Source organism: Eutrema salsugineum, unplaced genomic scaffold (genome assembly GCF_000478725.1).
Source record: "Eutrema salsugineum unplaced genomic scaffold, Eutsalg1_0 scaffold_2, whole genome shotgun sequence".
Taxonomy (NCBI): Eukaryota; Viridiplantae; Streptophyta; class Magnoliopsida; order Brassicales; family Brassicaceae; genus Eutrema; species Eutrema salsugineum.
In genome coordinates, this window is record NW_006256829.1 from 4,524,802 (window position 1) to 4,547,410 (window position 22,609).

Below are 22,609 nucleotides of genomic sequence, written 5' to 3' on the forward strand. Positions count from 1 at the left end.
AGATAAATAACCGCACTAGCTTTTTCGGTTTTCGTTTTTATTCTATTTTCTATGTGATTTTATCGCTTTTGTGCATGATTGTTTGTAATTTGTATGTGATTTTAAACATACAAATTATTGTTAGTTTTGCCTACCGTAGATATTAAAAATAATTACAATACATTAGCTACTTTCTAGATAGAAAGTTCGTTCCGGTCGCTGAAAAAAAAAATTAAGAGAGAGAGCCGGATTTGCACGATCACTATCTTCGGCGGTACACCTAAGCCGAGTCCTTCACTTGTGTTTTTGTATATTACTTCAGTTTGTTTCTAATTTCGTCTTTGGGTATACATTCATGAGATTCTTTGGGCTATCGCCTATCGGAATATTATATTAATTTTCGAAATGTTGCCAGAATATGAGAACCATGTGATGATCCGTGATTGCTTTACTTCAACTTGGTGACAGAGAGAAAAAGGAGAGATAAAAGAACGAAAGCTGTTCAACCAGACAAACTCGCAAATGAGTAAAGACCAGATCTACTCCTCTTCGTCTCTTCGGTTCCTTTCTTTTTTCTTATGTATAAAAATACTAGTATCTATTATTCCAAGCGATATGGAATCCATATATATAACAATTTTGACAGATCAAAATTTTGACGTTATTTTGGCATATATGACAATAATTATGTCATCGATACATCAAATAGTATAATTATAATTGTTTTTGTCAACAGTACTGCATATAATACCATATTAAACTTTGTTGAAAGAGCAACTCGTGGTATGATATATTGCCGATGTCAATCGAATTATAAAATTTTGAAATGTTACGTTGGCAATATATATGTGCATAGATAATATATATATATAGTAGTATAATATGTTCATATATGAAACACAAACACATGGATTTCTTTTGTATACAACGACATGGATATAATTCCAACATTATCGGCGTATTAAAAATAAGGTCCGAGTAGTGTGACAATCAACCATGTGAAATCTTGTTTTTCTATCTATCTATATTATATCTTAGTCCTTTTGATTTATTTTATTTATTTGGTATTTTAATATATCTCGCGATAAGCTTCTGCCAACTGACTTTCAAATTAAATGGAATATCCTCTCGATTTGTTAGGTTGTTGGATCTCATGTACATTATAATAAAAAATAATACGCAAGTAACGCAACCATAGTATATATTATTTATATACCCAGTGATTTAAGGGTGATTTAACAGTTTATACAATTGGGAATATGCTATTTTCGTCCAGTACTTAGAAATATGCTCAATACTTAACACTATCATGGATGTCTGACCTGACCAAAAAACAATCGTGGATATGCTTAATTAATTACCCTAAATTTACAATTAAAGGTTCGAAGATGTTTAACTTTGGCAAGATTATATTCTAGTTGTCTCTTCCTAATGCACACTAGTATTGTTTGGAAGAAAAAATATGACTATGTGGAATATGGTAGTTAATAATTTGTCGATCTAGAACTATGCTGGAAATGTAAATTGTTCAAAACTGAGGTGATTTTTTTTGGCTTTGGTGTTATTGAAAAGTGTAATGGTTTCAAGATTTCAAAATCTATTTTAGTTAATAAATTTGCAGATATTCCTTAGATTGAACTACTTGTATTTTTAATTTGGAAATCATTCCGAAACCATTAAAATTCACTGCAAAATTGAATCATCATACACTCCTAGTATATATAGAACAACTAACACAAGCTTTTCTTTTTAAATTCAATAATACAATAACAAGTTATTTTGTTAGGATTTCCAAATCAATTAAATTTATAAACTAATAATTTTCGCTCATTTATATGATGACGTAGTTTTACTATAGGGAGAAAAACCAGGATACATGCTGAAAAAGTAGCTGTCTTTGGCCTCCGGTCAATATTAACCGATTTCATTGTAAACTAGTAGTATTTAATTACTGTGAATAAACAAACTTACAAAACGTTATTAATACTTGACCCCCCAAAAAAAGGTCATAAATATAGCTTTGAAAAATATTTATGTGAAAGAAGTTAATTGTTTCGAAACATCTAATAAACTTACTACCTTAGACGATCTAATAATAATTACACTTCTTTTTTTTTTAACGAATAATTAGACTTATTGGCAAAGATTCGACATAATTCAAAGGTCTATTACCACGTCAGCAAGACAATACACGTGGACCAATAATATTTATACGTGCACGGAACAGTAAAAGCGCGGATCCACGCGGTATCACACCCTGATAATAATATTCCTTCAAATGGAATATTTTTTTTTATCCAATCCCGAAATTAACTCTTTTTCTTTCTGACAATGACAAAGAAAACAGGTTTCGTGTAGTGAGGGGATACTCCACGTGTTGTCAAAAAAAAAAAAAGTGGCTAGAGGAAGTTAGCAAAGTGACCGGCTTTACCCGGTAATCCAATATCCTTGAACCACCACATCCGGTTGTGTGGTCAATAATATTTTTTTTTTATAATGTAAAAACCATTGTATTTTCTCAAAAATAATAAATGGGGGTTTAAGCCTTCGGTTGTGGTTTCTTTTCAAAGGGTTTTATGTTTTCTTTGTTATTTCTATTCTAGAAGAGAGAGAGAGGGAGACGTGAGAAACGAAAAGAAAATGAGAAGGATGATCGCGAAATCTTCATTCTAAAATCTTTGGGATTTCGAACTCTGTAAATTTCTTGTAATCTTTCTTCATGGTACAGCAATTGCTCTAATCAGATTCGTGAGGATATATATTTACTGGGTAAACTAGCGTGATTCGGATTTTTCAGTTTGCGTGATCTATAATTATCTGGCGCGAGATTGTGATCCAGGGATCGCTGGCTGATCATTAGGTGAGTTTTCACAATTCATGATCTCGATTCTGTTTTTGCTTTTATTCTCGATCTGTTTTTTCCCATGGTTTTGGTGATTTTCGTTGGTAAATTCTTTATATCTGATGTCGAATTTCGAAATTCCGGATACAAAATTTTCCGGCTTTTCGTTAGAAGTCTGCAGTTTCATCTGTGATCTGATTAGGACGATCAGGTTTTTGTTTGTTCCTACGTTAATTGTAAAAAAAAATCTTAAACTTTTGCTGCGCTTTGCATGTTTCCCAAAAAAAAAAAGTTATGATCAAAGGTTCATTGTAAATCTGATCTGAATATCCTGATTTTGCATCTGATTTTCAACATTCATAAATCTCTAGCTGATTACCTCGGATCTGTAGTCCATTAGTATCACAGTTGTTAAATTATACTTAATTTTGCTGGAGATGATCATGAGGTAAAAGTTTTGTGCTGAATCTTTGCAGCTTCTTTTTTTATGCATAATTGAGAGATGGTGGTCAAGAGGCGGTTAAATTGTGGCTCTAATGGCTTTGATTTCCCTAATATTCCCAAGGCTCCTCGTTCAAGCAGGGTAAAGATTCTTGTGCTTCATTTGGATTCGTTTAATTTCTCTGTGTGTTCTTTAATTCATATCTGATGACTCGTGGTTGCTGTTTTCTAGAGGAAGGTATCAATTAAGAGAGATGATGTTGAAAGTCAGATCAGTGCAATTGATTTGCTAGCTTCTCTAGCTGGAAAGTTGCTGGAAGAAAGCGAGAGTTCCTCAACGTCTAACTGTGCATTTGAAGGGGATAATCATGGTCATTTGGGTGCAGAGGTTAAGCAAGAACTTGAAGATGTCTATGACAAGCCTTGTAAATCCGAGTTTCCTCATCAAGGGATCCCCGCGTCAAAGTCGACTAGTGACAATACTAGCGAGACGTGTTTGCAAATTTCGTCTCTGGAAAATGATTCCATTGTGGAGCAAACACCGGTTTCTGATTGTAAGAGAGCTCGCGGTTTGAAGCCCCTATTACGGTGTGAAAACAAGAAAGGGGATTGTGATTTTCTTGTTGGATCAGGTGGCATCTCTGAGGAGACAAGTGTTGTTAACGTGGATGCCGGGTTTGACCAAGGAGAAGCGATCAATGGCTTGGAAGAAGGTGGCTTAACAGCTGATACTTTCAGCTTAAAGGATCCAAGTCAATTACATGTGCAATTTCCAGAACCAGTCCACCTGGATGGCGATGTAAAACTGCCATCAGGCACGGACGGTGTCCCTAATGGTTCTTTTGCAGTATACGGGAATCATTCTAAGTTAGTTTGCAGAGATGATGACGAAAACTATTGTAAGTTCTATAAATTTAGTGACAAATGTAAGTCATTTAGGCCTTTGACACGAGTTGGAAATCGAAGAATAAAGAAGTCGGTGATGAAAAAATACGGGAGAGCAGTCCCCAGGATGAAGTGTTTTGAAGACACTAGAACAGGTTAGTATCATATTCTACTGTGTTTCTCTTTGATTCATCCTTTTTAGCTGCTGCTCTGTTCTTACTCTACTTGCGGATATCTGTCTAGATGGTTGTTTAAAGGCTTTTCACCGCAAGAGAAAATTATGTTATGGTTACAACCCATGGAAGCAGGAGACTGTTCATAGGAAGAGAAGATTGTCTGACAAAGGCTTGGTTGTTAATTCTGATGGAGGACTCAGTAGTGAAAGTGTTTCCAACTCACCTGAGAAGGGAGAATCAGGTTTGTGTCAGTCTATATCCAGATGCTTTATTATCTGGCTAAGACGGTTTTGATTTCATGATTTCTTTGTTTCTTTGTTGATTACAGAAAGTGGTGTGTTCTCTGCCGCAGTAGGTCTTCATTCAAAGGACTCTCGTGGTACTTGATCAGTTGATAATTCACACAGACCTTTTGACCGAGACATGATATGTGATTCTCATGTTATTTTCATCGTTTGCAGTAAAGTTCAGCATCAAGTCCTTCAGGATTCCCGAGCTTTTTATTGAAGTTCCAGAAACAGCAACAGTAGGCTCACTAAAGGTGCGTAATAAAATGTCTCTCCCTGTCGTTTTCTTTAGATTTGGTTTTGCAGTGTTATCTCATAACATTTATTGTGATACTTAACACTTTTGGTTACAGAGGACGGTGATGGAGGCTGTTACTGCTTTACTCGGTGATGGGATACGTATTGGCGTGTTAGTCCAAGGGAAGAAAGTTAGAGATGACAACAACACTCTATCACAGACTGGTCTTTCGTGTAGAGAAAATCTTGGCAACCTTGGCTTCACCTTGGAGCCTGATTCCGAAAAATTGCCTGTACCTCTTTGCTCCGAAAATCCTATAATTTCTATGCCAACTGATTCTTCAAATCTGTCGGAAAGGTACTAACTAATTTTCTCTTATCTTTCGTTTTTTTTTTTTTTGCTGCAAGTTTTGCTTTTGTGCAAGGGTAAATGTGAAGTTCTAGAGCTTATTCCTAAGGAAACTCATTTGATCATGCCAGGTCCGCAGCTTCTCCCACGTTAGATTCTAGAATCCCTTTTCGTCTTCAAGATGCAGATCACGTGATTAATTCGGAAAATTGTATGGAGAACAATCAGGAGTTAGTTCCATATCAGAGTGACATATCAGCTGATGAACAAGTTTCATTAGATTCAAGAGCGCTGGTTCCAGTTTCAGCCTTGGAATCCAAGGCTCTTGCAATTGTTCCAGTTAACGAGAAACCTAAGCGTACAGATCTTTCACAGCGCAGAACCAGGAGACCATTCTCTGTTACAGAGGTAGAAGCTCTAGTACACGCAGTTGAGGAACTTGGGACTGGAAGGTAAAAAGACTGGTTCAGTCGATTATGGTTGATACGCTTAACTTTGGTTGTGGGTCGACTAACGATTGATACTCTTAATTCCACAGATGGCGTGATGTGAAATTGCGTTCTTTTGAGAATGCAAGTCATCGAACCTACGTGGACTTGAAGGTAAAAGACCTAGCAGAAGCTAGTCAAATACACTTGGAAGCTTAGCCAGCTTAGCCACTTCCAAATTGTAGCTTAATGGTTCCACTAACTTTTGCGAGTTTTGCAGGACAAATGGAAAACTCTGGTTCACACGGCAAGTATTTCACCGCAGCAACGAAGAGGAGAACCAGTGCCTCAAGAACTGCTAGACAGAGTCTTGGCAGCACATAGGTATTGGTCACAGAACCAACTGAAACAGAACGGGAAACTTCAGGCGGCTGCAACAATGGTGGTTAAAACAGGCTCGTCCATGTAAAGGAGGAAAGGTATAACAATAACTTTCACTTGACGGCTAAGGAACCAATGTGGGCAACTGTACAAAGACAAAACAACAGAAGCATACTTTATTTTATTTTTCCAACTTGAGGATTTTTTTAATCATAGCTGGCAGAAACAATACCTACTTTTGGTTACTTTTATGTTACATCTGTTCATTTCAGTTCCTAATTGATTTGACTTTGTAATATGGTAGTGGTGATAGGTCTTTGAAGACATTCTTTTATTTTTTTGTAATATTGACATGTAATTTTAGACAAATTCTTTTATTTTTTTTGTTCATCATTCAATCTATTAAACTGTCACTTCGAGTTGATCCTTAACTTAAACATACAAAATCAAGACACAGGTAAAATTCCTGATTGTCTAGGGTACATAGGATTTGAATTTTTTTCATTTATCTTAAATGGCTTAAATTATATGATAAGGCCATATCGATACAGAGTAGATTAGTCGATGAAGATGATTACGCGATTCTTTTTGTCCATTTTCTTGTCAATGTATGCGCACATGTGCTCCACTTCTTGCCGAGTATTGTACATTTGCCCCATTGGATCGTAAAAGTACTGCACATTGAAATTATACGAAAATGCAAACGTGCTTATATATATATGAAAATGTCACAGCGGCAATAACAAAGTCGCGTCAGTAGAAATCATCAATCCATAACACCTAGATCCACTTGAGGATAACAACTAACTATCACTTAGTAAAAAAAGACAAGATATATGTAGTAATGTAGATCCAATCCAAAACTTCCAAAGAAGAGGATTAATTACCCGGTAGAGTCGGCCGGTGGCCAGCATGCGGCGCTCCTCGGCGAGCCAGCCAAGGCGAAGCCAGTTGTAAGGAGGAGAAGTATTGTCAAAGACAGTTGAGTAAGTTCCAGGGATTGAGTTCAACGGCCTGACACGGGTTTGGTTCAGAAGCAGATGCGTCTTTCTCCCTTCTCTAGACAGATCCATGACGCTTCCCTCGTAACTCATGGCCCCCGATCTTCTTGCCTGCCGGCGCCGTTCACTGTTGCTTCCTTCACCCTTCTCCATAGATTCTCTCTTTTTGTTATCCGTCTTGTAACTCCAGTACTCTTCACTCCTTTTTATATCACAAGAAAAAAACGAGTTTATCGCCTTACGTACTACCGTCTTATCGTTGTCATGCCATTTGTTGCACCATACAAGGAAAAAAATCTCCGCGAAAGTTTACACGAGTCTACAAATGTATTTACTATTTAGGCATATATTTCTAGAAACACTATTTTATCCTTATAATTTTAATGAATAGTTAATATGCATTAAGAAAAACGGTTTTAATTATCATATATTTACATAGTGTGAACTGTGAAGAAATATTATAGAAGAGAAGAACGGAGTTTATAAAATCAATGACAGAAAATCTGAGTTGTCTTTTTTTTTCTTTATTTAGGTATAGTGTTTATTTTAAGTCAAATTAATCAGAATTTAAATTGAAGATATAATTTCATTTTTGGAAAAACTATTTAATTAGACGAAAAATCAATACTTAAATTGGTACTGTCATCACTATCTCATGCAATACTAATCTATACTGTCGCATGTAGCTCAGTTCTTTACTCATGTTTCTATGCCGTTCACCCTTTGCAATATATTCTATAATATAATGTATAAACATTATGCAATAAGGAGTTACATGTTCTTATAACGATGTCTTTTTTCAATATGAAATTTGTATAAAAGGATAAAAGTTGACAATTCCATGTAAATTTTTTAAGAATTAAAGGGATATGAGAAGAAAATAAAGAAACACTCTACATGAACGTTTACATTGTACAAGATTTTAGGATTTTAAAAATCGATATAGAAACTTTTGAGATTTCAACTTGACTTTGAACGAATACTGTATTGTTGTAACTTGTAAGTCTATAGAAAATACACACTTTCAATTAGTAATTTAGTCGAGGGACTAAATAGATAGATTCTAATACTTGAAGGATATTTTTTATAATTAGATAAAAATGTGGGCATTTTAGGTCTGGTAAAACAAAAGGGAAGCCGGAGAAATCGGTTGTTGTCGACGCCGGAGGGGAAATGAGTGGGGCAGGAGCGCCGGACTTCTTCTACAGAGAAGCTCAACGTCTTGGATATGTTGCTCGTTCCGCTTTCAAGGTATATTTACATTTACATCCTCTGCTTCTTCTTCTTCTTCTTACATCACCTCTTCCCTCTCTCTCTCCCTGCAACTGCAGCTTCTACAGATTCAAAAACAGTACAAGCTCATCAAACCAGGCTCGTCAGTTCTTGACCTAGGTTGCGCGCCTGGTGCTTGGCTTCAGGTCTTTTTGATTCCATGTGTTCCAAGTTGTTTCCATGAATTCTGCGAGAGGAGGCTTAACTTGATTTGTTGCTTAAAATCCGTTTCAGGTTGCCTGCCAAAGCTTAGGTCCACTTAAAAGCGGTGGTAATGTCGTCGGTATGGATATAAAGGTCAGAGCTTGCTTGAAATTGATTGATTTTCCCATTACTGTGTATACACTCAATTCTTGGCTCTCTTTTCTCTTTAAACTTGGTTTTTTTATCTCAGAGCAGAAGGTGAAGGTTCCTCCACGGTGTGATTTGCGAGTGCAAACCATTTGCGCCGATGTTTTAAACTTCCCCAGACAAAATATTCGGGAGTTATCGCCTCAGGTTCGAACTTAACCAACCTTTCATGATTGGAAAATATTCAGAAAAATGCCTCGATTGTTGATACTAAGAGCAATAGCTTAAGTTGATGGGAGGAAATGCTTGAATCTTGCAAATTTAGGGTCTTTGCTAACCTGTTCAGTGTTTCCTTACCGATCTTGATGTCTTCGATTTATATGAAATAATTTGCTATGGATTGCTCTGTGGTGGCAGCAAAAGGGATTTTCAGTGATTCTTTCAGATATGTGTCCCTCAGTATCTGGAATTACCACCAGAGATGCAGCTTTGTCTGCTGAATTGGGAATGCGAGCCCTCGATTTAGCTGTTGGTAAAGCTGCCATCTCTCAGTCACCTGATGATGATGATGATAATGAAGGAGGAGGAGGCGATGAGGACAGTCGTCATGGTGTACTTAGGCATGGAGGTCATCTTGTCATCAAGCTTCTAGAGAGCGAGGATGCTCAAGGTAACGCAACAACTGCAAACATAAAGTCCAAGTATATTACAAATGAAAAAAAAAAATGCCTCTTTGCTTATAATATACACTGGTTCTTTTTGTTTTAGATTTTGCCCGAATTTGCAAGCCCATCTTTCACAAGGCATCTTGGTTGAGGCCAAAAGCTACAAGATCATCTTCTCGAGAAATTTATTTGATCTGCCAGGGATTTCGATGAGAAAAGCCTTTTTCATATACAAACAATCCAATGGTAACTCTTTTTCTAATACATGTATCAGGTATTTTCTGGAATAATGTAGTTTACAAAGGATCAGACAGAAAAATAAAACAGAATGCAGATTTTGCGTGTTATTCTCTATCTGTCTCTCTGTGCAGTAGTATATGTCTCTCTCATACACAGTTAAAAACAAATTAAAAGATTTGATGCAACTGTTATCGGATCTGTGTCCTCCCTAATGACCAGAGGCCTGTGTCCTTCACCGGTGTCTGTAAACAAAAAAACTGGCCATCAATCAACTAAGCAGAAACAGCGACAAGATCTGATTCTGGTCTGAAGGAATATCAAAACTAGAAGAAAGAATACTGACCTGCATTTTCACTGAAGGGAAGACGTTCCAAAAGCGCAGGGTCTCATCTCCTGCTCCGGTCACTATAGTCTGGCCATCAGGTGACGTAGCCAAATAAAGAACTCTCATACTGTGCCCAGTAAGGGTTGCGACCTACACAAAACAATCATCGGTTATGTGTTAGAAGAAAAAAAAAGATCAAGAAATGGGTTTTCAAGTGTGAAAAAATAACCTATGTACCTTTGCCATGGATGGGTACTTCCAGAGCATGATTTGGTTTTGAGAGTACCCATGAGTGCTCACTATCTCGTTCACATTCTTGCTCCACGCCAGATTGCAGACCTGGCTTCCAGTGTCGATGCTGTTTAACTGATGTCCATTTGTCGTGTTCCAGAATCTAATGCATCTGTCTGCTGTTCCACCTCCTGAAGCAAGGAGGCTACTCTGATGAGGAGACCATGTAATTGCCTTCACTGCTGCTGTATGCTCCGTCAGCTTCAGAATAGGTTGCTGTGAATGATTGTTCCATACCAATAACTGTTTCAAACAAAATTAACAACCACTTAATATGACAAGCTTCAAAGAAGTTCAGCGGTTCAACTCTTAAAACATAGCCTAGGACTACATGTAGCAGATTAGAATTGTTGTGAAATGGTTAGAGAGTAGTTTTGTTGAAAGTAAGAAAAGCAGTTCAGAGTTTTGGCTCTTATAAATTGTAGAGCACTGAATAGCTTATGTTCAAGATGACCTGATTGTCGTTGCCTCCAGACGCAAGCTCTCTATCATCGTGAGACCATTTCAACCCGCAGACCTCAGATTTGTGTCCCACGAGTTTGCTGACATAATCGCTCTGGACTCGGATATCATGTTGAAGGATGTTTCTGTCTCTGCTCCCTGATGATAAGATCCTTGAGTTCCATGCCAAGACACCAGTTCTCGTTTGATGACCTCCCATCGTTCGGACTCTCTTGCACTGTGTCCCATCCCAAACCTGCCAGCAAAAATCAAACCTTTTTAGTACCATCAACGCATCCAATCAAAACTTTCCACAACCACAGATCGGAAGGTGAAAAGCAACACACCTGAACTTGACCATGACTTGTACCGATAGATATATACGAACCTTCCCGTGTCCACTGAAGCGAACACACGCTATCGTTAGGCCCCAGGTCACATAACTTGGTCACCTGGCCCATCATAAGTTCACTGTTTAGTGAATCCACCACACCAAATAACAAACATTATGCAAACTCTGTAAAAATTGTCAAGTACATCTCTAACACTCACTTTGCTATTGGAAGCAGTCCAAAGATAGACACAAGTACCAAGCCCCACCGCAAGAACATTCTGTGAGCTCCAGTCCACAACGTTCAAGTAGAAGTCATCTTGTAAAGAAGGCGCATCCAAGACCTGAGACCATCAAACAAACAAACAATCTTCTTACGTTTCTACACCTCCCAAGAGTTTGTAGCTAAATCACATGAATGTGAAGGAATTGAAATACCTTATGAGGCGTTTTAGGAACCTTGCGGGGCGGTTTGGGAGGCGGAGACGAGTCACTGGAGTGGCCATTGTCGTTTCCGAGGATGGAAGGAGAAAACGGCGAATTGGGGCTTGAATTGGAACGATCCGTCTTGAATCTCAACATGTTGGTACATGGACTAATCGGAGAAGAAGCAGATCCTTGCTTACCTGCAGGAGACAAACAAGAAGAAGCGAAATCAGATCCGAAAAGCTCAGATTTCAAAAGTCTGGAGTAGGCTTCGTTGCCTCCCTCTTTCACTGGGGTCGTCGATTCCTTGTCCTGCAGATCGAAGGCGTGGAGTCTCGAGGAAGATCTGCACGGTATGAATCTGTCGCTGCAAGTCGATTTAGAGGGAGAGGATAAACTTGAGATCCCACGAAACGAGCTCGAGAACGTCTCGAGCCTCAACGAAGTCTGGTTCATCCCGGCGGGAAGATTCAGACCGGTTTTCGTTTTCTGTGGCGATTCCATTTCTGGGTTCTCCTCAAAAATCACTGTGATGGGTGGAGAGATTGTTCCGAGATGAATTAAAAAGAAAACGAACAACCGAAGGAGAAGATTGCAGAAGAAGCCTCTCTTCGTGTACAGAGAGAGAGAGCTTATACTCTTATTTTAATTTTCTTCTTTTGCAAAGAGAAATGATCTCCAACGGTCAGATTTTGGTGGTATTACTTTGAGAATATTATATAGGAGCGTCATCTGAGCTTTCTTTTGTTTTCTTCTTTTAGATTTTGATTACAATACAGACATTTATGAAACGACGTATCAAATATGGATACAATTATGGATCAATTCATGCTCCAACGGTCAATTCATGCTTTGATATTAGAACCCTTATCTTTGTCTTCCCAAAGTTTTCTCCATTTTTGTCTACTACAATTCACACACAAATAAGTCTAGACTATAAAATCAAAATGTTATTATCAGTGTACAAGATCAATAAGAAGTTTACATGGGCTTTAATGTGTGAGAACGTCTACTCCGTAATGCATGTATGTATTAATGATCGATTATTTGATTCGTCGGATAATTTTCAAATCATAAGAGCAAGATTCAAACACATGTTCAGTTGACAATCGTCGCCACAACCACAGCCAAAGTAAAATTCATACGATACAATTTAAGAAAATTAAAGGACTTGGAGAAAGACATTTGGATATCTATATATTAGACCATCATTATCGCAGATTCTTAAAAGAGTTTTTTGGGTATTTTTTCATTAAATTAAAGATAAAACAATTATTATGCCTGAAACCAGTTGTTATTTGAGATACTTTAGAATCGATTCTTATATACAAGTGTCATATTTACATTGGCTAGCAAATTTTTCATCCTTTTCTCTTTTTTCATTTTATCCCTGAGCAATTTCTCTTTCTCTCTTTCTTCTTTTTTCATTTCCCAAAATTAAGAATAAAAATATTAAATAGAAACTCCATTATCAGTTTTAGCGATAATGATGCTCTTAGGATTGTGTGATTTTAATAGCGTTTCTTTCTCCTATCCGATTACACACAATTAACAAAGTAGGCGAGCTTAAAATGAAGTTAGAGGTGGTGGGTTGACAGAGGTCGATGTCATACGCTGAGTTAGTTTTGAGTATATAAAGTAAACAATATAGAATACTAACAAAGCCGACTTAGCTCAGTGGTAGAGCGCGTGACTTTTAATCCCGTGGCCGTGGGTTCGATCCCCACAGTCGGCGAGTAAACTTTTTTTAAGTTTGACGACGGTTGAAAGATAGCTCTGTCCTTTTTGTTTAGGCCCCAAATTTTGAGTCTATCTTGCTGTGATCTGGTTTAGTGTATAAATAATACTAGAAAACCAAACCCGTCTCGGTGCTCTTGAAGTCAGAGTTTAGCCTTTCTTTTTTTTTTTTACATTTCAAGCCATCAATCTCTCTTCAGAGGTTTTAGGGTTTCGTCACGGTTAAGTTCAACATTTCTTCCCCTCCTCTAAACATGGCTGCCGAACTGAAAGAGGAGGAGATCCTCGCGGCCAAATTGGAAGAACAGAAGATCGATGTAATAACCACTTCCTCTTCGCTCTTTTTCTACTTCCTGTTTTTTCTTCAATTTCTTGTTATCTCAAAGTCTGAAAATGATTGGACTGGATTCGGATTATTGAGCTCGTTCTATCTTGATCTCTGTGTCTAGTTTTTGATAGTCTTATGGTTTTAGATCTGAATCTTCGTTTGTCGAACTCCATGAACATCTCGATTATCGCAGTGCTTAAGTCTACGAATTTTTAATTCTTTAATTGGCTCTTAAGTTTAAGAATTTTGATACTTACTTTTACTTCTGTCTCTGGGTTGTAGCTTGATAAGCCTGAGGTTGAAGACGATGATGATGAGGATGATTCCGATGATGATGATGAGGCAGAAGGTAAGCAGTCTTGTTTTGGCCTCTTCCAATTCTCTTGAAGAGTATCCTCTATTCATAGTTAGAGTCCAAATGCATTCAATATCTCCTTGCAAAAAAAAATTATCTACTACAAAATTTTGATGTGGTTAGTTCTATTCGGGAAGCTAAGTTGAATTTAGAGTAGCAGAGATATCTGTTTGCTTAAAATTTGATAACCTTGTTGTCATGAGCATTTCTGTCGAATCCATTTTTCTTGTTTTCACATCACCCTGGAATTGTATGAATTACTAACCCGTGACATGTGTTCGATATATGCTGCTGGTTTGTGAAACTTTGATACTTGTTTTGGTAATATAGAATCGATATCAATTTCTTATAAGCTGCTGAGCCATCGCTACGATTTGTTAAGCAGGACATGATGGAGAAGCGGGCGGTCGGTCAAAGCAAAGCAGAAGTGAGAAAAAGAGTCGCAAAGCGATGCTGAAGCTTGGGATGAAACCCATCACTGGTGTTAGCCGTGTCACCATCAAAAAGAGCAAGAATGTTTGTCTTCTTTCTGTTATACCAAATCTTTGTTGTGTTAACAATCATGACTGTTTCTTTAACGATAGAATGTGGACTGAAAATGCAGATCATGTTTGTGATATCGAAACCTGATGTGTTCAAGAGTCCAGCATCAGATACATATGTGATCTTTGGTGAGGCTAAGATAGAGGATTTGAGCTCGCAGCTTCAGACACAGGCTGCAGAGCAGTTCAAGGCTCCGGACCTCAGCAGCATGATTTCAAAGGGAGAAACATCGAGTGGTGCAGCTGCAGCTGCTGTTGATCTGGATGATGAAGAGGTAGATGAGGAGGGTGTGGAGCCAAAGGACATCGAGCTGGTTATGACCCAAGCAGGAGTGTCTAAGCCAAGGGCAGTTAAGGCTCTCAAGGCCGCTGATGGAGATATAGTCTCTGCCATCATGGAGCTTACCACCTAAATACAAACCTTTTCTACTTAGATGTGGTTTTCGTGTTTTTGCTTCTTTTTTTTCAAAGTGACTTTGCATGTTGTATCAATACACCATAAGTTTGGACTCCTTTTCGTATTTTTAGAGTCTGAGTGGCTTGTTATGAGTTTAAACTGTTATCCGTCATATCAAGAGAAATGCAAGTGCTTCGCTTCTTCTCAGAGGCATTAGTCAAGCCTTCAAGATACGAATAGCAAGTCTTGACAGATTCCAACCATTTTCTTATAGAGAGACCTTATGAGACTCGAGAATGACAGACAGGGAAAACATAACTCCCAAACCAATTCATTCATTATATAAGATCAAAGAGAATGGTAACCCAAAGTATGTATGATCAATTCAACTTTGTATATGCACTGGTGGCTATAGACAGTAATCGAGTATAATTAGTAATCAGCAAAAAGTGACGAATATCTTGCCAGTGATCAAGAAGAGTGCAAGCTAGCTGCAATCGAAGCAACCTGAGCCTCTATCTGTGTCGCCCTAACTTTCTCAGCCGTGACTCGGTGGAAGAACTGCTCCCTCGAAAGCAACCTCACATTCCTCAAATACTGATTAAATGGTAACGACCCATCACGAAACGATTTATCCATCGAATAAACAACATCTTCAATGGCTAAATCCAATGCAGTGCACTCCAACATCTGTTTGGACAGTGTCTCATTACACTCAAAGGCATTATCTACATCCAAATCCACTAGCAAATTCTCGGCTTTCCCTTTGTTCTCCCTGATCCATGAATCGAGGAAATCGGAATTCATGGAGATAACCTGTAGCTCCTGCTCTAATGTTTCTTTCTCCTTCACCATCTCCTGCAAACCCCTGTTGAGCTCCTCCTCTCTCCTCTTAAGGCCGGCTTGCAAGCTCAGCAATCCTTCCGCCTCCGCTTCTCTTGCCCTCCTCATCGAGACGAGATCGCCGTGAACCATCTCCACCATCTTGTTGATCGCGTTCCTCTTGTAGACCTCCGCCGCGTCATCCGTCTGCTGCTGCTGTTGAGGAGGAAAAGGCCTCGATGGCTGCTGATATCCCGATCCGATCGGCGGCTGAGGACGGCGCTGAGAGTAAAGCGGCGGATCACGGGAGAAGGCGGCGGTGAGCTGAGAGGCGAGATCGAGGAGATTGGAGCTAGGGTAAACCCAGTTGTGGAGAAAAGGGAGGGAGACGAGGCCGGAAGGAGAGACATTGGAGTGAGGGCGTTTGATGATCATGTCGCGCGTGGGGTTCACGTAGACGCAAGGAGGATGGCGAGGGTAAGACTCGAGGAGCCAGATGACGACGGGGATGTTGTAGGTGACGCCTTGGAAAGGCATCGGGATTGTGCCGTCGGCTTGGAGGAGGATCACGGAGCGGCCATCGTTGTGCGTAAACGTCGCCGTTTTGGGCTCGAGGGAGGAGTAGGAAGAGATTAGGTTTAGGAGGTGTTGCCGGATTAGCCACTTGGTGGTCTCGGCGTACGGGAGGGCGGATGGGCCACGCTGAGAGAGCACGGAGGATAGGAATTGCTGGATCTGTTGCATCTTCGCCGGATCTGATGCCGGAGGAGCCATTTCGGTACTCTCAAATCCGACTTGAAGACGACGAACGATGAGGAAGGCGAAGTCTACAGCTTTTACGCGTGCTCCGAGTTGAGCCCAGTCTTCAAGAGGTTTACTTTTCTAAATCCGAATGCACAAACTAATTTATATGATACTCTTTGAAACTGATAAAAAAATTTGTTTGTAAGGTAACAATTTCAACAAAACAGGTTAGACAATTTTGAAAAAAAAGTGAACTGTTACTTATCGTTTACCGCCGCATTTTCTGGAACTGTCATATTTCATATTAAGAATCATGACAAATTGGCAATGAGTTTGAGGCTGAGACCTCTGAAAATTATATTCTCTCGGTTTCATTTTAACAACTCGAGCCTCTCTGGATCATCTCTTACAATAACTTGTACGAAGAATAAACATTAAAAAGTAGGGAAAGAAAAATGATCTAAGATGAGACAATCTGAGAAACACTAAATGTCGCGGTCTCTGCGGCACTCAGGAGGAGGAACGGGAAATCGGACGCGGTCAGTACAATAGTTGTAGATGGTGAATCTCTGACGAACCCATTTGAGACGCTTGTACTGTTTAGCGTCCAAGTCTCGGAACTCCTTCTGATCCCACCAACGTTTTCCTTGCGTCTCGCAGAACTTTGCATTCACTGAAGCCTCGCATCCGTCGACGTGGAAACCTCTGTATGAAGCGACGAAAGGAGCATTTGCCCAGTTGGTCTTCTCTAAGCCTCCTCTTGTGGCCCAGTCGTCTGCGTTCCACAGGCTCGAATATATCTTCATCGGCTGGTTGAATGGAAACTTCACCCCAATGTCTTTGCTGTTCTTGAACACTCTTATCGGCACATCATCCACAAAGAACCTGTTTTTTAACAACAACTATACGCTTAGCTGTGCCTTTTTTTAGTATAAACAACACACTTTTGAGGAATGCTAACTTACACAATCTGATACATATTCCAGAGAACTGAATAGGAATGATAGTCCTTGGAAGGGTCGAACCAGAGGTTGATCCTCTGCTCTCGGTTTCCTCTGCCTCCTGTAAACACGTTTGTCTGCAAAATGTAAGGCTGCCCGGTTCTGTTCCCCAGAAACTCGAAGTCTATCTCATCATGTTCTGAGTTCTGTGATGACAACTGCAGGAAAGAGTAAGATACAACGTTATTTCAGTTGACAACTTAAAATGCTTGCTCCAGATAATCTAGTAAACGACTTTCACTTACATAGAAGGCGGTCACAGTTCCGGCAGAGTCCCCAGGAACCATCTTTATGTGCATACTGAAGTGACCAAACAAGTAGGAACCTTTTGACTGAAAGCCGGTGCCTTTTGCGCATTGAACAAGAACAATCAGAAGGGGGCTTTAAGTAAAATCTGTCTTAGAGAAATATATAACAAGGCAGAGAAAACTCACCAGTGTACTTGTCGAGGACGAGATGCACTTCAGAACCACCATTGAGATACTTAATGTGATCAAACGCCCAAGTAGGGAAATAGTTCCTGCCGAAAGGAACATCCACAGACTTTTTAGGAGGTACACCAAATGTTACTGTGGCCAAAACCAGAATGGTCAAGCAAAGAGTTAAAGGAAGACGACCCATTCTCACTCTCATCGCACTCAACAAACGTTGCGCGGACGTTTCTATTTATAGCCATATCAGCTAGCTCTTAAGTTAAGATGATATCTGGTTATTATTATAATCGCGCTGCACTTTGGGTTACTTTCAATGTTTGCTACAGTCTTGCTAGTCACTTAGGGAGTGTTGCAGATGCACATGGACTGACTAGTCTTATGCTGACATGATAATAAGCCCCCATCCCCATGTTCCCGCTAATCAATGCATCTTTGGATTCTTTTCCATTAGATCTGTGGGGCTGAACATAGATAAACAAACACTATTTCACTACAGATACCACCGACCAGATTTGCTAATAAGCTTTCCATTTGTTTCTCCAAAAAGTTGAGAGAAATATCAAGATGGAGAAACCACAGAATAAATCAGTAGGAGAGAAAGATTTTGAGAGAAAAAACAAACCAAAAAGGTTCAAGTTTCAAAAAGGGCAACAGAGACATGATCACATGACAGAAGCATGTGCGATTCACCATATACTTTCAATCCTCTACTCCTTTGTATAAAACATGACCACTGTTTCTATACTCTTCACTGTGTGACCTTGCTTACTGCACTGGTCGTTTTGAAACTCATGATAATGCAAATTGAAATTGAACGGAAACACAGAAACAAAAAGTACTGTTCAAGCACAAATTCATACGTATGCCAAAAAAAAAAACTAATAGGCAAAAGTACGTATATGCACAAGAAAGAATATCACAATCAACTTGCCAATCTCATCAGATTTCAGATCCCACTATACCGAATTTTTTTGTTTATCTTCACCTAGACAAAATATTACTCGAACAAGAGAGACCGCATAGACCAAGGGATTTAAAAAAAAAAAAAACGAAAGCACCTTTTCTTCTCGGCTAATTCTGATTATTTTTTTTTTAATTTAGCCGCAAGGGATTTCTAAAAAAAAAAAAAAAAAAACGAAAACACCTTTTCTTCTCGGCTTATTCTGATTATTTTTTAATTTAGCCGCAAGACTTAACATATTATATATGAACATGTACATATTAACCAGATTAGTTAGAAAAAGTGGCTCTAATTCTGATTATAAATCAAACAGCATCAGAAAATTACTAACTATCTCGTTTAGTAGGTTCTTTGTTTCTGGTGAGAAGTGCCAAAAATCTAGTTTAGTAGCCAGAAATAAAATTAAACGAGAAATCAACTAATGATATTGCCTTAAGCCATGTTATTAGTTCATTTATCACTTGTCTACAAAACCACAGATTTTTGGCACTTAGAAGTTAGAAACAAAGAACCTGCAAAACGAGGGACATATGTAAGCTGCAAGGCAAATGGACCGCATGAAAACTGAAAAGAAAAGGACAGAAGAAGATGAGACGTCGTCGGGGAACGGAGAACGGACCTTAAATTAATTATTATATCGGTGAATGGGCCCTAATGGGCCTTAATGGGATTTAGTGAGCTGGAAATATAGTCCTGCAGCTCGTATAGATATTCGCCCGTGTTGAATTTAATGGACCATAAAACGATAAATACTGGTCGCAGTGGCGTGTAGTCAATCAACAGCTTAAGATAATATGGTGCTCAAATTCATTTCCATAAACAACAATAACAAGAAGAAAAGAAAGCTGTACTTTATTATTGGTCAGGAAGCATGAACAAATTAAGATTGGACCTTGTTACGCACAGGTTGAAGGAAAATGATAAACATGCGTGTATACGTTCCCGTTTTCTTTTTTTTTGGTAATTAATATTACGTCCCGTTTTCCTTTTATTACGTACGCAAAACACAAAATCTAAAAGGATCATTGCGTCCTCTGCCCCAAGAAAAAAAAAATAGCCACTGAAAATACAAAAGGGCGTTATGTATATGATCAGAAATGGGTCACTATTAAATATTTGAATCAGGAGAAGAACCGTGCCTGAGTTCGATCCAACAAATTTTGAGCTCAAAAAGAAAATTCTTATTTATAGTGCAACTTCCCTTCCTAAAATTTCTACATTTGAGATTAATGAAGTGATTTTTTTTAAAACAGAAAATTTATCTACATCTCCCAACTATCAAGCAACGAGCCCGTGCAAAAAGTGTGCACACACCAAAATCAACTACGCTGCTAACATAATTTATGAAAAACTAATCTCAAAAATATATTTAATGTCATTGTACATGCTTCTAGTTTTACATGCTTCATCGTATCCAGACAATCAGGCTGATGAATCTCGAAAGAGAGCTCCCAGCTGAAAGGGTCTGTCTCCTCCCAGCTAACAGATTTCACCTACCACTTCGAGATTCTCCATCTCCGGTACTCTCTGCCTCCAACATCTGACAGCTTGTCCCAACTCTAGCGAGCTAATGTCAATATGACCGCATTCCGTCAAGAAAGAGATTTTAAGGAAGTCTTTTTACCCCAAGTGCTCCGAATCCTGAAATCCCAACTCAGCTCCTTTCAGATGATAGGGACAATCTTCCTGCCGAGTATGATGATGGGATCCAGAAGGCTATTCGTTTTTGGACTTCCGTTCAAGAGGATGCTCTCTGAATCCATCAGGATCCATCTCCACCGTTAGTTTTTATTTTATGCTAATAAATAAGAAAAAAAAACAATTTTCGTGGATTCGTTGCTTTTATGTTATGTGTTGTTGACTTGTTGCTTAAGGTTGTTGGTTGAATAATTATGGATTTTTGGGAATATGACTTTTAGTATTTGTTACCATCTTTTTGAATTATTAACTTAATGCGTTTCAATTTTACATATCTTTATTATCGATCTTTAAATTTTCATGGTCTAACAACGTATTGTCTGTCATATTGTTAACAAACGAAAGCATAAAAGTACATTTTACTAATTATTATGCGCATCGTATTCGAAGAATTTAAAAAACTTATGTTGTTGTTATAAGTTGAGACCCATAAAAAAAGAATTAATCTAACAAACTATTATGGATCGAAAATATAAACCCAAATTAATAGAGGCCCATCGGAAAACAAGGACACGATTTTCGTTGTTCGTTTATATTTTTCTCAGGATTATCGTCATTGTTCGTTCGTTTCCCTGTATTGTCGTCGTTTCAAATCTTGTAGATCTCGAAGTCGTTCGTTCTCCGCTTCACCTCGACGGCAGGTTGTTCCTTATCAGCCGAGGTACGGTATTTCCTATCTCTCTCCCAAGTCATAAAGTAGCCATTCGCGTCGCCAATGCCTATCGATCTCTTTCTCTCGATATAAATATTCATGGAAATTATCTCAGATACTGAAATTGGGAGAATCTTCTGATCTTAATGTTTCTTATAATTTGATATTCATGGGGTTACTTTTTTGTTTTGTTTTTTTCATTCATGGGTTTTCGATATTTATTATATCCGAATGAATTTGCAGAAGAAAAAAAAAAATGTCCATTGAAGATAAGGACGCAGACAAAGTCGTGTTGTTGGTGGATAATACGGCACGATTGGTTGCCAAGGAAGGTAGGGAATATGAGGAAAAGTTAATGTCATATCATCTGAAAACAGGAACACTCACATTTTTGAGTAGCTCAGACCCTGATCACGCATATTACCAGAAAATGCTATCTGAATACCGTCGCCAACCAGCGGAACCGTTTGCTTTGGCTCGGGAACCTCTCAATTTGAAATCCCTTCCTGAAGGGATCACGCGCAAGGAGCTTCGTTGTATTAAGCTCACAACGCTGTTTTTTGCGCGGTATGGTGGGTTTTTCTCTTGGGAGTTGATAAACAGAGTTGGTATGGAAGGTGAGTTTGGCTTTCTCAAGCCAACTGATAACCGGTACAAATATTACACAGAGTTTTATGCTGCGTATATAGCCCTAATTAAGTGGTCGGAAAAGCCTGATGCAACACCAAAAGTTCTTGTGGATGGTTTCTTCCATCTTCTTCAAGAAGCTGAGGAGGAGGAGGAAGAGGGAATGGAGAAGATGTTTGATTTAGGTGTCCTTGAGTATCTTGCTAATATTGGCGACAAAGATCGTCTACCAGCTGGACATCTTTTTGCGAACCGACCAACTGTGCCGGCTTCGCTGCTTGAATTTCCTTCAGTGCGGAGGAGGATGCAACCAACTACTCCTCAGGAACCAGTACCAAAGATGTCTTTGTGAGAGAACTTGGTGGGAGAAAGATTGATAAGAGAAGCCTTGTGGATGCACGGCAATGAACTGATTTTTATTTTTTTAATCTCTTTTTTACTCTTGTTCAATAAAATCTCTTTTTTACTCTTGTTTCAATAAATGGTGTCGAAGAACCCATCTATCTACACTACTTGATACTCATGTTTTGAGTTGAGTAATATTCATGTTTTAAATAAAATTTATTTCCTCTAGATTGTTTTATCTCTTTTTTCCAAACAGTTTCTCTTTCCATCTTGGTATTAAGAATCAAGTATTTATAGGTGTCTAAGATTCCCTTACCCAAAGACTAAGTCTTTCGACCAAGGTATTTGCACCCGCTAGTTCTTGCAGAGCTTACTCGTCACTTCTGATCGTCGGACTGTGGAAAGAACAATGTGTTGATATCATATTGAGAACAAACCAAAGCATAACTGAGGGACTTGAACGGGCAAGGGATGGCCTGTCTGAAGCTGCAGCATTGAGGGAGAGATTTGTTTTAGGCACAAGTGTTAGCAGAGGAGTGGCTGCTAATGGGCCTTATTGGGATTTAATGAGCTAAAAAAATAGGCCTGAACCTCGTATAGATATTCGCCCGTGTTTGATTTAATGGACCATGAAACGATAAATACTGGTCGCAGTGGCGTGTAGTCAACTGCAATTAG

At 38.8% G+C, this 22,609-nt stretch overlaps 8 protein-coding genes and 1 non-coding gene across 10 annotated transcripts; 5 read left to right on the forward strand and 4 right to left on the reverse strand.

The window, feature by feature from the left end:
* The first annotated feature begins 2,549 nt into the window (after positions 1–2,549).
* Positions 2,550–6,382, forward strand: LOC18018572 (telomere repeat-binding protein 4). The gene is made up of 10 exons (XM_006399819.2): positions 2,550–2,839; positions 3,298–3,404; positions 3,495–4,302; positions 4,391–4,564; positions 4,652–4,702; positions 4,785–4,864; positions 4,964–5,205; positions 5,328–5,648; positions 5,735–5,798; positions 5,905–6,382. Exons 2-10 carry the CDS (start codon positions 3,324–3,326, stop codon positions 6,091–6,093), a joined length of 2,010 nt encoding a protein of 669 aa, XP_006399882.1. The 5' UTR covers positions 2,550–2,839; positions 3,298–3,323; the 3' UTR covers positions 6,094–6,382.
* Positions 6,383–6,420: 38 nt separating this feature from the next.
* Positions 6,421–7,180, reverse strand: LOC18018573. The gene is made up of 2 exons (XM_006399820.2): positions 6,893–7,180; positions 6,421–6,679 (listed from the first exon to the last, which is right to left on the reverse strand). The coding sequence occupies exons 1-2, from the start codon at positions 7,157–7,159 to the stop codon at positions 6,563–6,565; spliced, it is 384 nt and encodes a 127-aa protein (XP_006399883.1). The 5' UTR covers positions 7,160–7,180; the 3' UTR covers positions 6,421–6,562.
* A 928-nt stretch (positions 7,181–8,108) lies between these two features.
* LOC18018574 (ribosomal RNA large subunit methyltransferase E) lies at positions 8,109–9,557 on the forward strand. The gene is made up of 6 exons (XM_006399821.2): positions 8,109–8,257; positions 8,338–8,424; positions 8,513–8,575; positions 8,678–8,776; positions 8,987–9,239; positions 9,338–9,557. The coding sequence occupies exons 1-6, from the start codon at positions 8,180–8,182 to the stop codon at positions 9,445–9,447; spliced, it is 690 nt and encodes a 229-aa protein (XP_006399884.1). The 5' UTR covers positions 8,109–8,179; the 3' UTR covers positions 9,448–9,557.
* Positions 9,479–11,960, reverse strand: LOC18019067 (protein FIZZY-RELATED 3). Its single transcript, XM_006399822.2, has 7 exons — positions 11,301–11,960; positions 11,084–11,206; positions 10,879–10,983; positions 10,545–10,787; positions 10,037–10,333; positions 9,818–9,949; positions 9,479–9,716 (listed from the first exon to the last, which is right to left on the reverse strand). The coding sequence occupies exons 1-7, from the start codon at positions 11,790–11,792 to the stop codon at positions 9,663–9,665; spliced, it is 1,446 nt and encodes a 481-aa protein (XP_006399885.1). The 5' UTR covers positions 11,793–11,960; the 3' UTR covers positions 9,479–9,662.
* Positions 11,961–12,951: 991 nt separating this feature from the next.
* On the forward strand, positions 12,952–13,023 carry TRNAK-UUU. The gene has a single exon. It is a non-coding gene; the product is annotated as a tRNA-Lys (tRNA).
* Positions 13,024–13,076: 53 nt separating this feature from the next.
* LOC18019068 (nascent polypeptide-associated complex subunit alpha-like protein 3) lies at positions 13,077–14,858 on the forward strand. Of its 2 annotated transcripts, none has more exons than XM_006399824.2 (4): positions 13,077–13,342; positions 13,636–13,702; positions 14,091–14,224; positions 14,313–14,858. In XM_006399824.2, exons 1-4 carry the CDS (start codon positions 13,280–13,282, stop codon positions 14,661–14,663), a joined length of 615 nt encoding a protein of 204 aa, XP_006399887.1. In that variant the 5' UTR covers positions 13,077–13,279; the 3' UTR covers positions 14,664–14,858. The 2 variants fall into 2 exon arrangements, with proteins under 2 accessions (XP_006399887.1, XP_006399886.1); XM_006399823.2 differs by having other exon boundaries at positions 14,094–14,224.
* Positions 14,859–14,944: 86 nt separating this feature from the next.
* On the reverse strand, positions 14,945–16,333 carry LOC18019069 (protein ELC-like). The gene has a single exon (XM_006399825.2). The coding sequence runs from the start codon at positions 16,241–16,243 to the stop codon at positions 15,119–15,121; it is 1,125 nt and encodes a 374-aa protein (XP_006399888.1). The 5' UTR covers positions 16,244–16,333; the 3' UTR covers positions 14,945–15,118.
* Positions 16,334–16,581: 248 nt separating this feature from the next.
* Positions 16,582–18,689, reverse strand: LOC18019070 (probable xyloglucan endotransglucosylase/hydrolase protein 5). The gene is made up of 4 exons (XM_024155743.1): positions 17,649–18,689; positions 17,460–17,560; positions 17,179–17,372; positions 16,582–17,098 (listed from the first exon to the last, which is right to left on the reverse strand). Exons 1-4 carry the CDS (start codon positions 17,845–17,847, stop codon positions 16,699–16,701), a joined length of 894 nt encoding a protein of 297 aa, XP_024011511.1. The 5' UTR covers positions 17,848–18,689; the 3' UTR covers positions 16,582–16,698.
* A 2,137-nt stretch (positions 18,690–20,826) lies between these two features.
* LOC18019071 (probable splicing factor 3A subunit 1) lies at positions 20,827–22,159 on the forward strand. The gene is made up of 2 exons (XM_024155744.1): positions 20,827–20,968; positions 21,203–22,159. Exon 2 carries the CDS (start codon positions 21,216–21,218, stop codon positions 21,936–21,938), a length of 723 nt encoding a protein of 240 aa, XP_024011512.1. The 5' UTR covers positions 20,827–20,968; positions 21,203–21,215; the 3' UTR covers positions 21,939–22,159.
* The last annotated feature ends 450 nt before the right edge of the window (positions 22,160–22,609 follow it).

Excerpts from the sequence above, each read along its gene's own strand:
- LOC18018573 (XM_006399820.2), bottom strand. The coding sequence starts at position 7,159 with ATGGAGAAGGGTGAAGGAAGCAACAGTGAACGGCGCCGGCAGGCAAGA. Across the intron at positions 6,680-6,892 it reads CCACCGGCCGACTCTACCGG|TACTTTTACGATCCAATGGG; the intron begins GTAATTAATCCT and ends TTCAATGTGCAG.
- LOC18018572 (XM_006399819.2), top strand. The coding sequence starts at position 3,324 with ATGGTGGTCAAGAGGCGGTTAAATTGTGGCTCTAATGGCTTTGATTTC. Across the intron at positions 4,865-4,963 it reads CAACAGTAGGCTCACTAAAG|AGGACGGTGATGGAGGCTGT; the intron begins GTGCGTAATAAA and ends TTTTGGTTACAG. Across the intron at positions 5,649-5,734 it reads GAGGAACTTGGGACTGGAAG|ATGGCGTGATGTGAAATTGC; the intron begins GTAAAAAGACTG and ends TTAATTCCACAG.
- LOC18019067 (XM_006399822.2), bottom strand. The coding sequence starts at position 11,792 with ATGGAATCGCCACAGAAAACGAAAACCGGTCTGAATCTTCCCGCCGGG. Across the intron at positions 10,788-10,878 it reads CAAGTCATGGTCAAGTTCAG|GTTTGGGATGGGACACAGTG; the intron begins GTGTGTTGCTTT and ends TTTTGCTGGCAG. Across the intron at positions 10,334-10,544 it reads CTGGAGGCAACGACAATCAG|TTATTGGTATGGAACAATCA; the intron begins GTCATCTTGAAC and ends TGTTTGAAACAG.
- LOC18019068 (XM_006399824.2), top strand. The coding sequence starts at position 13,280 with ATGGCTGCCGAACTGAAAGAGGAGGAGATCCTCGCGGCCAAATTGGAA. Across the intron at positions 13,703-14,090 it reads TGATGATGATGAGGCAGAAG|CAGGACATGATGGAGAAGCG; the intron begins GTAAGCAGTCTT and ends CGATTTGTTAAG. Across the intron at positions 14,225-14,312 it reads CCATCAAAAAGAGCAAGAAT|ATCATGTTTGTGATATCGAA; the intron begins GTTTGTCTTCTT and ends CTGAAAATGCAG.
- LOC18019071 (XM_024155744.1), top strand. The coding sequence starts at position 21,216 with ATGTCCATTGAAGATAAGGACGCAGACAAAGTCGTGTTGTTGGTGGAT.
- LOC18019070 (XM_024155743.1), bottom strand. The coding sequence starts at position 17,847 with ATGAGAGTGAGAATGGGTCGTCTTCCTTTAACTCTTTGCTTGACCATT. Across the intron at positions 17,373-17,459 it reads GAACTGTGACCGCCTTCTAT|TTGTCATCACAGAACTCAGA; the intron begins GTAAGTGAAAGT and ends TCTTTCCTGCAG. Across the intron at positions 17,099-17,178 it reads TGGAATATGTATCAGATTGT|GTTCTTTGTGGATGATGTGC; the intron begins GTAAGTTAGCAT and ends GTTAAAAAACAG.
- LOC18018574 (XM_006399821.2), top strand. The coding sequence starts at position 8,180 with ATGAGTGGGGCAGGAGCGCCGGACTTCTTCTACAGAGAAGCTCAACGT. Across the intron at positions 8,425-8,512 it reads CGCCTGGTGCTTGGCTTCAG|GTTGCCTGCCAAAGCTTAGG; the intron begins GTCTTTTTGATT and ends AATCCGTTTCAG. Across the intron at positions 8,777-8,986 it reads TTCGGGAGTTATCGCCTCAG|CAAAAGGGATTTTCAGTGAT; the intron begins GTTCGAACTTAA and ends CTGTGGTGGCAG.
- LOC18019069 (XM_006399825.2), bottom strand. The coding sequence starts at position 16,243 with ATGGCTCCTCCGGCATCAGATCCGGCGAAGATGCAACAGATCCAGCAA.